Consider the following 13,942-nt stretch of genomic DNA (forward strand, 5'->3'; position numbering starts at 1 on the left):
GCAAGAGAAAAGCAATTCACGACATACAAAGGAAACAACATAAGACTAAGTTGCGAGTACTCAGCGGCCACCATGCAGGCGAAAAGGCAGTGGCATGACATATTTAAAATTCTGAGAGAAAAATTTCCAACCAAGAATACTTTATCCAGCAAAACTCTCCTTCAAATTTGAGGGAGAGCTTAAATTTTTCACAGACAAAAAAAAGCTGAGAAATTTTTCCAATAAAAGACCTGCCCTACTTCAGATACTAAAGGGAGCCCTACCGACAGAGAAACAAAGAAAGGAGAGAGAGATATAGAGAATTTTAACAGACACATATACCACCTTACATCCCAGATCACCAGGACACACATTTTTCTCTAGCGATCACAGATCTTTCTCCAGAATAGACCATATGCTGGGACATAACACAAGCCTCAATAAATTAAAAAAAAAAAAAAAAAAAAAAAAAAAAACAATTGAATATAGTCAAAGCACATTCTCTGACCACAATGGAATACAAATAGAAGTCAATAATTTTTGATTTGTAACTCCACTATTTACTTCCTACAGGATCTAAAATACACAAACTCTAATGACAAATCAGTGGGTTTGGACTCAATGTAAAATACGTAATTTTTGACAAGAACTATATAAAGCTGGGGGAATGGAGGAGTATAGGAACATAGTTTACGTGTCCTATTGAAGTTAAGTTGGTATCAAAGGAAAACAAGATTGTTATGGATTTAAGAAGTTAATTTGAAACCCCACAGTAAACACAAAGAAATTATCAGAGAATATGACAGTAGAGATGAAAGGAATGGGTCACGATAAGTGGGGGAAAGGGCAATGGGGAGTTAAGAAATGAGTGTAGGGTTGCTGTATGAGGTGAAGAGAAATTTCTAGTAATGGATGGTGGGAAGGTGATAGCATTACAACATTCTAAATGTGATTAATTCCACTAATGGAATGCTAGGGAGGGGGTGGAATGGGAAGATTTAGGCTGCATTTATGTTTCCACAATTGAAAAAAAAAAAAAAAAGTTTAAATAGATGCCAATTGAATGCCAAGGATGATCCTAGATGAGCTCTGAGAATAGACGACAGGAGGCTCAAAGAAACACAGCTGAGACATAAGGGAAAAAAAAAAAAAAAAAGGAAATACAGAATGTAAGCTTTGTATCAATGTTGAATTTCTTGAACTTCTTAGCTGTGCTTAATGGGATTGCATAAAAGAATGTTCTTGTTCTTGGGAATTGTGTATGTGAATTATAGTGTTTGTTCAAGGATGTGTGCAGCTTGCTCTCATGTTCAGAAGACAGAGCAACAGATGAAGGATGATAGGGAGGGAGGGAGGGAAAGAGAAATGGCAGTGTGACAGCATGTTAAAGTTGGTGGATCGGGGTATCAGGGGAGGGGTGTCAGGGTATGCTGGAGTTCTGTGTATGGGGTTTGTATTGTTTTTACAACTGTTTCTGTAACTTTGAATGTATTTCAAAACAAAATTTCAAAACAAAAAAAAAATACGAGGGAGAGCGCAAAATATTTTCTGACAAACACACAATGAGAGACTGTGAACAAGACACCTGCCCTACAGGAAACACTAAAGGGAGCACTATAGAGTGACAGGAGAAGACAGGAGTGAGAGGTTTGGAACACAATTTTGGGAGACGGTAGCAAAGTAATGTAAGTACACTGAACAAAGATAACTACGAATATGGTTGACAGAGGAAGGCTGGGAGCATGTGAGACACCAGAAGAAAGGAAGAAACATAAAGACTGAGACTGTGTAACTTGGTAAAATCTAGAGTGTTCAAGAAATTGTGATAAAATGTACAAATATGTTCTTTTACGAGGGAGAACAAGCAAATGTCAACCTTTTAAGGTGTTAAAAATGGGGAGGCATTGGGGGACGGATGCAATCAATGTAAACTAGAGACTGTAACTAACAGAATCATTGTATTATGCTTCCTTTAATGTAACAAAGGTGATATACCAAGATAAATGCAGATAAGAGGGGGGGATAGGGGAGACATGTTAGACCCTTGACATTGGTGGTGTTGTCTGACTCTTTACTTTGATTTAAGGTTGTTTTCCCTTTTGCTGCTTCCTAGCTGTCATTGTTTTTCCTCTTTCTTTTGCCTCTCTACCTTCTTTGACTCTCCTTCCTGCCTTGTGGAAGAAATGTAGATGCCCTTATACAGATAGTGGTGAAGGTGGTGAACACATAAATATGTGACCATGCAGAGAACCACTAATTGGTTACTTAGGATGGAATGTATGGTGTGTGAAGAAAACCATCTTAAAAAAAAAAAAAAGACATGAAATATAAGGTACCAAGATATAGGACGAGGCTCAAGAATGGGGAGCGGTTGCTTAGTATGAGCAGAATGTTCAACTAGGATGAACTTAAATGTTTGGAAATGAACAGAGGTATCTGTTGCAAGATGTGAAAATAACTAACAGTGCCAAATGGTGCGTGAATGAGGTGGAAAGGGGAAGCTCAGAGTCATATACGTCACCAGAAGGAAAGTTGGAGGTCAAAAGACGGGAATGTATAAAACTGAATCCTATGGTAGGCAACGTCTGTGATTAACTGTACAAACATTAGAAATCTCTTCCATGAACCAGAACAAATGTATGACAATACAATTAGAAGTTAATAATAGAGGGGCATATACGGAAGAAATATATACCTATTGCAAACTATATACTACAGTTAGTAGTATTTCAACGTTCTTTCATAAACAGTAACAAATGTACTATACCAACACTACGAGTCAACAATTGAGGGGATTCGTTAGGGTTATGGGAGGATTCAAGTTTCCTTTTTTTTTCTTTCTTTTTTTTTCTTTGTTCATCTTTCACTTTATTTCTTGTCTGGAGTAATGAAAAGGTTCTAAAAATCGAACAAAAATTAAGTGTGGTGATGGATGCACAGCTGTGTGAGGGTGCTGGGGGCAACTGATTGTGTACTTTCTATCTCTGAATATATGGTATCTGAACAATCCCAATAAAAATTAAAACAAAAAAAAAGAGAGAGATTAAGAACAGAAGAAATTAAAGTCATAAGGATTAGAAAGAATTTATTTTTTCCTAGTAATAAATCTACATATTTTACCTACCTAGGAATAAATCTAACAAAAGATGTACAATGTCTTTGTGCCGCAACTTATAAAACTTATTAAAGGACATTAAATAATAATAATAAAAAAAATCAGTCTTAAAACAAATTAGTTGGATTGCAAAGACGACGCTGGTCCAAGACTCCAGAGAAAAACAATGAATCTTCTTAAGAAAGTCTCTGAAAACTTCCAAACTCAAAAGCATACAATGCAAACATCATAGTACATTCCCAGACAATCAAGAATTTAGAAATGCTGGGATCCCTTAACAAAAGCAGAGTCACAAGGAGGTATGAAGGTATTAGGGCTTGAGATAAGCTGAACACACTGTAAAGATAACTTTCAATCTGTGGAACAGATCCAAAGGGAAAAAGAAAGCAAGGTGAAAGTAAAGTCAATACTTAAGGAGTTAATGAAATAAAATAAAACAAAACATAAAGGTACAAGAAGCCAGGGATTCTGGCAGGTAGTTGAATTGTAATGGGGAGCTTTATCACATGCAACTCAAAAAAAAAAGGATGACATGCCCTCTGGCCACTAATGCTGAGGCTGGCGGATCTTCCAGCCTCTTTATCTAAAAAATGAATAGAGGAGATAGAGATGGGCCATGATGGCGCATTGGTGAGGTGTATGTTTTAGTTACTCCTCCAGGGAAGTAGGTAGAAAGCCAGGAACTGCGTGGACTGGACACCGCAGAGCAATCTGACTTTGGGCATACTTCATACAACACTCATGAAAATGTGGAACTGCTGAGATCAGCGAAATCTTTAAGTTTTTGAGGCCAGGGGACCCGCGCCCCTCCCTGCCAGGTTCTGTCCTGTGGGAGGAGGGGCCATCAGCGCTGGGAAGGAGAAGGGAGAACTGCAGTGGCTGCGCTTATCGGAAACTCATTCTACTGATCCAAACTCCAACCACAGACAGACTGAGACCAGACACCAGAGAATCTGAGAGCAGCCACCCCAGCAGAGAGGAGACAGGCATAGCAAAAAACAGCACGAAAAACTCAAAAATAAAAGCGGAGGCTTTTTGGAGTTCTGGTGAACACAGAAAGGGGAAGGGCAGAGCTCAGGCCCTGAGGCTCATTTGCAAATCCCAAAGGAAAACTGATCTCTCTGCCCCCTGGATCTTTCCTTAATAGCCCTAACTGCTTTGTCTCTTAGCATTTCAATAACCCATTAGATCTGCCAGGAGGCCCTTTTTATTTTTTATATATTTTTTTCTTTTCCTGAAACAATTCTCTAAGAAGCCGAATACAGAAAGCCTCAAAGAATTGCAATTTGGGCAGGTCAAGACAAGAGCAGAACTAAGAGAGCTCTGAGACAAAACGCAATAATCCAGTGGCTGAGAAAATTCACTGAACACAACTTTCCAAGAAAAGGAGGGCATCCGCTTACAGCCATCATCCTGGTGGACAGGAAACACTCCTGCCCGTCACCGGCCGCATAGCCCAGAGCTGCCCCAGACAACCGAGTGTGACGGAAGTGCTTCCAATAACATGCATACACCACAAAATTGGGCATGGCCATTACCCTTCCCTGCACCCTCAGCTGATTGTCCCAGACTTGGGAAGGTGGAGCAGCATTAAGTAACAAGCCCCATTCAGATACCATTTCAGCAGACTGGGAGCCTCCCTACACAGACCGGCAGCTCAGAACCGGCCTGGGGGGAGGGCACTCACCTGTGACATAGCACAGTCATCCCTCAACAGAGTACCAGAGGGTGCAAGGCCTGGAAGAGGTACTCAATCGCAAGTCTCAGGGGCCACACGCCAATACCAAGGACTTGTGGGTCAGTGGCAGAGACAAACTGTGGTAGGACTGAACTGAAGGATTAGACTACTGCAGCAGATTTAAAACTCCAGGAACACAAGGGAGATTTGATTGTTAGAGCCACCCCCCTTCCTGACCGCCCAGACACACGCCCCTTATACAGGGTGGGCAACACCAACTACACACACAAGCTTGGTACACCAATTGGACACCACAAGACTTACTTCCCCACTGACCACAGAGGCAAAGCAGGGGAGAACTGGCTTGAGGGGAACAGGTGGCTCGTGGACGCTACTTGCTGGTTAGTCAGAGAAAGTGTACTCCACGAAGCTGCAGATCTCACAAATTAGAGATAAGGATTTCAATTGGTCTACAAATCCTAAAAGAACCCTATCAAGTTAAGCAAATGCCAAGAGGCCAAAAACAACAGAAAATTTTAAAGCATATGAAAAAAACAGACGATATGGATAACCCAAGCCCAAGCACCCAAATCAAAAGATCAGAAGAGATACAGTACTAGAGCAACTAATCAAAGAACTGAAGATGAACGATGAAACCATGGCATGTGATATAAAGGACATCAAGAAGAGCATGGAACACGACATAAAGGACATCAAGAAGACCCTAGAAGAGCATAAAGAAGAAATTGCAAGACTAAATAAAAAAATAGATGATCTTATGGAAATTAAAGAAACTGTTGACCAAACTAAAAAGATTCTGGACACTCATAGTACAAGACCAGAGGAAGCTGAACAACGAATCAGTGACCTGGAAGATGACAGAATGGAAAATGAAAGCACAAAAGAAAGAATGGGGAAAAAAATCGAAAAAATTGAAACGGACCTCAGGGATATGACAGATAATATAAAATGTCCTAATATAAGACTGATCGGTGTTCCAGAAGGAGAAGAAAAGGGTAAAGGTCTAGGAAGAGTATTCAAAGAAATTGGTGGGGAAAACTTCCCAAATCTTCTAAACACCATAAATACACAAATCATAAATGCCCAGTGAACTCCAAATACAATAAATCCAAATAAACCCACTCCGAGACATATTCTGATCACACTGCCAAATACGGAAGAGAAGGAGCAAGTTCTGAAAGCAGCAAGAGAAAAGCAATTCACCACATACAAACGAAACAGCATAAGACTAAGTAGCGACTACTCAGCAGCCACCATGGAGGCGAGAAGGCAGTGGCATGACATATTTAAAATTCTGAGTGAGAAAAATTTCCAACCAAGAATACTTTATCTGGCAAAGCTCTCCTTCCAATTTGAGGGAGAGCTTAAATTTTTCACAGACAAACAAATGCTGAGAGAATTTGCTAACAAGAGACCTGCCCTACTGGAGATACTAAAGGGAGCCCTACAGACAGAGAAACAAAGAAAGGACAGAGAGACTTGGAGAAAGGTTCAGTACTAAAGAGATTCGGTATGGGTACAATAAACGATACTAATAGAGAGACAGATAAATACATACAACAAACATAAACCAAAGGATAAGACAGCTGATTGAAGAAATGCCTTCACGGTTATAACGTTGAATGTAAATGGATTAAACTCCCCAATTAAAAGATAAGATTTGCAGAATGGATCAAAAAAAATGAACCATCAATATGTTGCATACAAGAGACTCAGACACAAGAACACAAAGAAATTGTTTTGTTTTTAACTTTTTTTTCATGCAGTTGATTTAAAAAAGAAGGGAAAGTTAAAAAAAAAAAAAAAAGAAAGAAAAACAAGGAAAAAAAAAAGATGTAGTGCCCCCTTGAGGAGCCTGTGGAGAATGCAGGGGTATTCGCCTACCCCACCTCCATGGTTGCTAACATGACCACAGACATAGGGGACTGGTGGTTTGATGGGTTGAGCCCTCTACCATAAGTTTTACCCTTGGGAAGACGGTTGCTGCAAAGGAGAGGCTAGGCCTCCCTATATTTGTGCCTAAGAGTATCCTCCTGAATGCCTCTTTGTTGCTCACATGTGGCCCTCTCTCTCTGGCTAAGCCAACTTGAAAGGTGAAATCACTGCCCTCCCCCCTACGTGGGATCAGACACCCAGGGGAGTGAATCTCCCTGGCAACGTGGAATATGACTCCCGGGGAGGAAAGTAGACCCGGCATCGTGGGACAGAGAACATCTTCTTGACCAAAAGAGGGATGTGAAAGGAAATGAAATAAGCTTCAGTGGCAGAGAGATTCCAAAACGAGCCGAGAGATCACTCTGGTGGGCACTCTTACGCACACTTTAGACAACCCTTTTTAGGTTCTAAAGAATTGGGGTAGCTGCTGGTGGATACCTGAAACTATCAAACTACAACCCAGAACCCATGAATCTCGAAGACAGTTGTATGAAAATGTAGCTTATGAAGGTGACAATGGGATTGGGAAAGCCATAAGGACCAAACTCCACTTTGTCTAGTTTATGGATGGATGTGTAGAAAAGTACGGGAAGGAAACAAACAGACAAAGGTACCCAGTGTTCTTTTTTACTTCAATTGCTGTTTTTCACTCTAATTATTATTCTTGTTATTTTTGTGTGTGTGCTAATGAAGGTGTCAGGGATTGATTTAGGTGATGAATGTACAACTATGTAATGGTACTGTAAACAATCGAAAGTACAATTTGTTTTGTATGACTGCGTGGTATGTGAATATATCTCAATAAAATGATGATTAAAAAAAAAAAAAGCAAAAAAAAAAAAGGAAAGCAGGTGTAGCAATATTAATCCCAGATAAAATAGACTTTAAATGCAGGGATGTTTTGAGAGACAAAGAAGGCCACTACATACTAACAAAAGGGGCAATTCAACAAGAAGAAATAACAATCGTAAATGTCTATGCACCCAATCAAGGTGCCACAAAATACATGAGACAAACACTGGCAAAACTAAACGAAGAAATTGATGTTTCCACAATAATTGTGGGAGACTTCAACACATCACTCTCTCCTATAGATAGATCAACCAGACAGAAGACCAATAAGGAAATTGAAAACCTAAACAATCTGATAAATGAATTAGATTTAACAGACATATACAGGACATTACATCACAAATCACCAGGATACACATACTTTTCTGGTGCTCATGGAACTTTCTCCAGAATAGATCATAAGCTGGGACATAAAACAAGCCTCAATAAATTTAAAAAGATTGAAATTATTCAAAGCACATTCTCTGACCACAATGGAATACAATTAGAAGTCAATAAACATCAGAGACTTAGAAAATTCACAAATACTTGGAGGTTGAACAACACACTCCTAAACAATCAGTGGGTTAAAGAAGAAATAGCAAGAGAAACTGCTAAATATATAGAAACAAATGAAAATGAGAACACAACATACCAAAACCTATGGGATGCAGCAAAAGCAGTGCTAAGGGGGAAATTTATAGCACTAAACACATATATTAAAAAGGAAGAAAGAGCCAAAAACAAGGAACTAATGGATCAACTGAAGAAGCTAGAAAATGAACACCAAACCAATCCTAAACCAAGTAGAAGAAAAGAAATAACAAGGATTAAAGCAGAAATAAATGACATAGAGAACAAAAAAACAATAGAGAGGATAAATATCACCAAAATTCGGTTCTTTGAGAAGATCAACAAGATTGACAAGCCCCTAGCTAGACTGACAAAATCAAAAAGAGAGAAGACCCATATAAACAAAATAATGAATGAAAAAGGTGACATAACTGCAGATTCTGAAGAAATTAAAAAAATTATAAGAGGATAGTATGAACAACTGTATGGCAACAAACTGGATAATGTAGAAGAAATGGACAATTTCCTGGAAACATATGAACAACCTAGACTGACCAGAGAAGAAACAGAAGACCTCAACCAACCCATCACAAGCAAAGAGATCCAATCAGTCATCAAAAATCTTCCCACAAATAAATGCCCAGAGCCAGATGGCTTCACAGGGGAATTCCAGCAAACTTTCCAGAAAGAACTGAAACCAATCTTACTCAAACTCTTTCAAAACATTGAAGAAAATGGAAAAAAAAAAAAAAAAAAAAGACCTATACAAAGAAACTACATAACTCTACTAAAAGAAATAGAAGGGGACCTTAAAAGATGGAAAAATATTCCATGTTCATGGATAGGAAGGCTAAATGTCATTAAGATGTCAATTCTACCCAAACTCATCTACAGATTCAATGCAATCCCAATCAAAATTGCAACAACCTACTTTGCAGGCTTGGAAAAGCTAGTTATCAAATTTATTTGGAAAGGGAAGATGCCTCGAATTGCTAAAGACACTCTAAAAAAGAAAAACGAAGTGGGAGGACTTACACTCCCTGACTTTGAAGCTTATTATAAAGCCACAGTTGCCAAAACAGCATGGTACTGGCACAAAGACAGACATATAGATCAATGGAATCGAATTGAGAATTTGGAGATAGACCCCCAGATCTATGGCCGACTGATCTTTGATAGGGCCCCCAAAGTCACTGAACTGGGTCATAACGGTCTTTTCAACAATGGGGCTGGGAGAGTTGGATATCCATATCCAAAAGAATGAAAGAGGACCCCTACCTCACCCCCTACACAAAAATTAACTCAAAATGGACCAAAGATCTCAATATAAAAGAAAGTACCATAAAACTCCTAGAAGATAATGTAGGAAAACATCTTCAAGACCTTGTATTAGGCGGCCACTTCCTAGACTTTACACCCAAAGCACAAGCACCACAAGAAAAAGTAGATAAACGGGAACTCCTCAAGCTTAGAAGTTTCTGTACCTCAAAGGAATTTCTCAAAAAGGTAAAGAGGCAGCCAACTCAATGGGAAAAAATTTTTGGAAACCATGTATCTGACAAAAGACTGATATCTTGCATATATAAAGAAATCCTACAACTCAATGACGATAGTACAGACGGCCCAATTATAAAATGGGCAAAAGATATGAAAAGACAGTTCTCTGAAGAGGAAATACAAATGGCCAAGAAACACATGAAAAAATGTTCAGCTTCACTAGCTATTAGAGAGATGCAAATTAAGACCACAATGAGATACCATCTCACACCAATTAGAATGGCTGCCATTAAACAAACAGGTAACTACAAATGCTGGAGGGGATGTAGAGTAATTGGAACTCTTACTCATTGTTGGTGGGACTGTATAATGGTTCAGCCACTCTGAAAGTCAGTCTGGCAGTTCCTCAGAAAACTAGATATAGAGATACCCTTCGATCCAGTGATTGCACTTCTCGGTATATACCCGGCAGATTGGAAAGCAGTGACAAGAACAGATATCTGCACGCCAATGTTCATAGCAGCATTATTCATAATTGCCAAGAGATGGAAACAACCCAAATGTCCTTCAACAGATGAATGGATAAATAAAATGTGGTATATACACACAATGGAATACTACACGGCAGTAAGAAGAACGATCTCGTGAAACATATGACAACATGGATGAACCTTGAAGACATAATGCTGAGCGAAATAAGCCAGGCACAAAAAGACAAATATTATATGCTACCACTAATGTGAACTTTGAAAAATGTAAAACAAACGGTTTATAATGTAGAATGTAGGGAAACTAGCGATAGAGAGCAATTAAGGAAGGGAGAACAATAATCCAAGAAGAACAGATTAGCTATTGTGGGTAAATTTAACATTCTGGGAATGCCCAGGAATGACTATGGTCTGTTAATCTCTGATGGGTATAGTAGGAACAAGTTTACAGCAATGTTGCTATATTAGGTTACTTTCTTGGGGTAGAGTAGGAACATGTTGGAAGTAAAATAGTTATCTTAGGTTAGTTGTCTTTTTCTTACTCCCTTGTTATGGTCTCTTTGAAATGTTCTTTTATTGTATTTTTTTTTAATTTTTTTTTAATTTTTTTATTTTTCATACAGTTGAGTTAGGAAAAAAAAGTTAAAAAATAAAAATAAAAAATAAACAAGGAAAAAAATATGTAGAGCCCCCTTGAGGAGCTGGTGGAGAATGCAGGGGTATTGGCCTGCCCTACCTTGATGGTTGCTAACTTGCCCACAGACATAGGGGACTGGTGGTTTGATGGGTTGGGCCCTCTACCACAGGATTTGCCCTTGGGAAGACAGTTGCTACAAAGGAGAGGCTAGGCCTCCCTATAATTGTGCCTAAGAGCCTCCTCCCGAATGCCTCTTTGTTGCTCAGATGTGGCCCTCTCTCTCTAGCTAAGCCAACTTGAAAGGTGAAATCACTGCCCTCCCCCCTACATGGGATCAGACACCCAGGGGAGTGAATCTCCCTGGCAAAGTGGATTATGACTCCCAGGGAGGAATGTAGACCCGGCATCGTGGGATGGAGAACATCTTCTTGACCAAAAGGGGGATGTGAAAGGAAATGAAATAAGCTTCAGTCAGAGAGATTCCAAAAGGAGCCGAGAGGTCACTCTGGTGGGCACTCTTATGCACAATATAGACAACCCTTTTTATGTTCTAATGAATTGGGGTAGCTGGTGGTAGATACCTGAAACTATCAAACTACAACCCAGAACCCATGAATCTTGAAGACAATTGCATAAAAATGTGGCTTATGAGGGGGGACAGTGGGATTGGGGGGACCATGGGGATCACACTCCCCTTTGTCTAGTTTGTGGACAGATGAGTGGAAAGGTGGGGGAAGGAAACAAACAAACAGACAAGGGCGCCCAGTGTTCTTTTTTACTTTAGTTGCTCTTTTTCACTTTAATTATTATTCTGGTTATTTTTGTGTGTCTGGTAATGAGGGTGTTGGGGATTGATTTTGGTGATGAATGTACAACTATGAAATGGTACTATGAACAATCAAATGTACGATTTGTTCTGTATGACTGTGTGGTATGTGAATATATCTCAATAAAATGAATATTAAAAAAAAATGAATAGAAAATAAGTGTTCAAGAAGCATGATGTATACAACCTAGTCTCAAATGTTTAGAAAACAGGCAGAGAGACAGATACTAAAGATAAGTTTCTAGTTAATTAAATGCAAAGAACTCTTAAAAGCAATTGCTATAGTAAAAGCATTTTTTACATTTATTTGATGAACTAACCTTTTACCATTCTCTCAAACTACTTGTTTTAAAATGTAAAATGAAAAGCAGATGGATAAGAATAAGCAACAGAGGTTTATTATTACTTTTTAAATGATGGAGTTGAAAGGAGAGAATATCAAAATACCATAGAAAAAATATGGTAAAAAACTACTGTAAAGGTATCACTTCTTTAAAATGCAATTGTTTGAGAAAAAATAAATACATAAATATAATGGAAAAAATGCAATTGTTTGAGATGGGGAAAAGGGATGAGATTGGAAAGCATAAGAAACAGGTACGGAAAATGAGAGGCTCTTAAAAACTTATCCTAAGTTTGTGAGAGAGGCTGAGGACGGAGGAGGATTTCTCATGAACAACTTTTTTAAACAACGATTTACCCTCTAACTGGACATCTACAAATGTGTGCCAGTTCTAGCAAATCAGAAAAACTTCCATCATGGCCACTTTATATGAATATGGATATTCTCTATCGTGAAATAACTGACTTCCTACTATGTTCCCAAATAGATACTCAGTGTCTTTTTCAAGAACCCACACAATTAAAACAAGGCAATGGAAAGAAAAGGAGCATTAGGAAAATATGCAAAAAAGTAATTTCAACAAAAAATACATACTGAATTCTTATTCCACATTTTGATAATTCGAGAGTCTGCAGACAAAATTAAATCTAATGAATCCTGAAAATGAACTGACTTAATGGGTAGACCATACTGGTGATCCTTAACTAGTAATGGCTTATCAGAGCGAAGATCGTATAATAAAACCTAAAAGAAAAAAAAAATCCAAGTTATTTCTGCTTAAACAAACTAAACATTTCATCTTAAAAAGAAACATTTAAAACTTAGAATAATGATTGCCATGTATTTGTTTGATTACCTTTCTATGAGCACAAAGAACGCTCTTGTTCAGGGTGCTAAGATTCTAAAGTCAGCCAGCAAAACCACCCTAGAAAACACTCTTAAATTACCGTTAGAGTTCAGAGATTGACTGTGGTGATCAATGCACAACTACGGATAACTGACTGTGCACTCTGAAGGACCGTATATTGTGTGAACATATCCCAATAAAACTGCATTTAAAAAATTACCATTACAGTATATGGTTTTATGAATGTAACCCTAAGTCATTCTTAGGCACACCAAGTTAGAGAACTACTAAGCTATACTAAGAAAGGAACAAAAGGATAGTTCCTAAGAAGTTGTTTTCTTCTTTAGCTCAACAAACATAAACTGAGGCCTCCTATGCCCCAGTCCACAGAGACTCCCATCAATGGGAATGGGAGGCATAACGGGGAGAGTCCCGGCAGTCAAGACAGCTGGTGCTGGCAAGGCTTCGAGGAGGCGGCTCTCCTCTGACTCCTGTCATCAACGCAATGGGGTCTGGGGAAGTTGCATCCTTCTCCCAGAGGGTAGGCTCCGTCTGACTCATAATGATGGAGGTAGTAATCTACTGGAGGCAGGGTCTTAGACCCTTTCTGGGGGTACGGCAATTTATAAATGTGTGGGCTCTGCCCTGACAACTGTTGATGGAGCTAGCAATTAGCAGAAGCCAGGACAGGTAGTGCTCACAGAAACATTTGAATCAGACTTCCTTTAGATAACTCAATTATTAACTACAAATAGGAGATGGGTGAAAAATTCTAAGTTTTTTGCTTGCTGTCAGTACTGAGTTTATTCCATTCTGATATACTGGTATGCAGAAGGATAGAAAAGGGATGGAGGGATGGAAGGATGGACGGACAATAGATGTGCTATTACAATAATCAAATGAAATAATACATGTGACAGGAACTCCGTATTTTATGTATGATTTTTCTACAAATCTACAATTTCTCTGATTAAAAAAATTATATGAAAATAACACAAGGCAAAACACAGTGAATTCTCATGAGTGTTTGCTGAATTGTAATAAATATCTTATTTAATAATACTTAAGTACATATTACTCTCTGAAAAGTTATAGAGAAGAACTTGGCCACTTGCTTCCTATCTTTCCAGACTGGTATTTCTAGTTGTGGCCCAAATCTTAAGACTCTTTAC

At 38.7% G+C, this 13,942-nt stretch overlaps 1 protein-coding gene across 1 annotated transcript in view; it reads right to left on the reverse strand.

Annotated features, from left to right (window-relative positions):
- NOL10 (nucleolar protein 10) overlaps positions 1-13,942 on the reverse strand; it is a 208,409-nt gene that overhangs the window by 132,047 nt on the left and 62,420 nt on the right. Inside the window, exon 11 of the mRNA XM_037813078.1 lies at positions 12,518-12,667. Within this exon, the coding sequence (XP_037669006.1) occupies positions 12,518-12,667 (150 nt within the window). The remainder of the gene's footprint in view (positions 1-12,517; positions 12,668-13,942) is intronic.

Source organism: Choloepus didactylus, chromosome 20 (assembly GCF_015220235.1).
Source record: "Choloepus didactylus isolate mChoDid1 chromosome 20, mChoDid1.pri, whole genome shotgun sequence".
Classification (NCBI taxonomy): domain Eukaryota; kingdom Metazoa; phylum Chordata; class Mammalia; order Pilosa; family Megalonychidae; genus Choloepus; species Choloepus didactylus.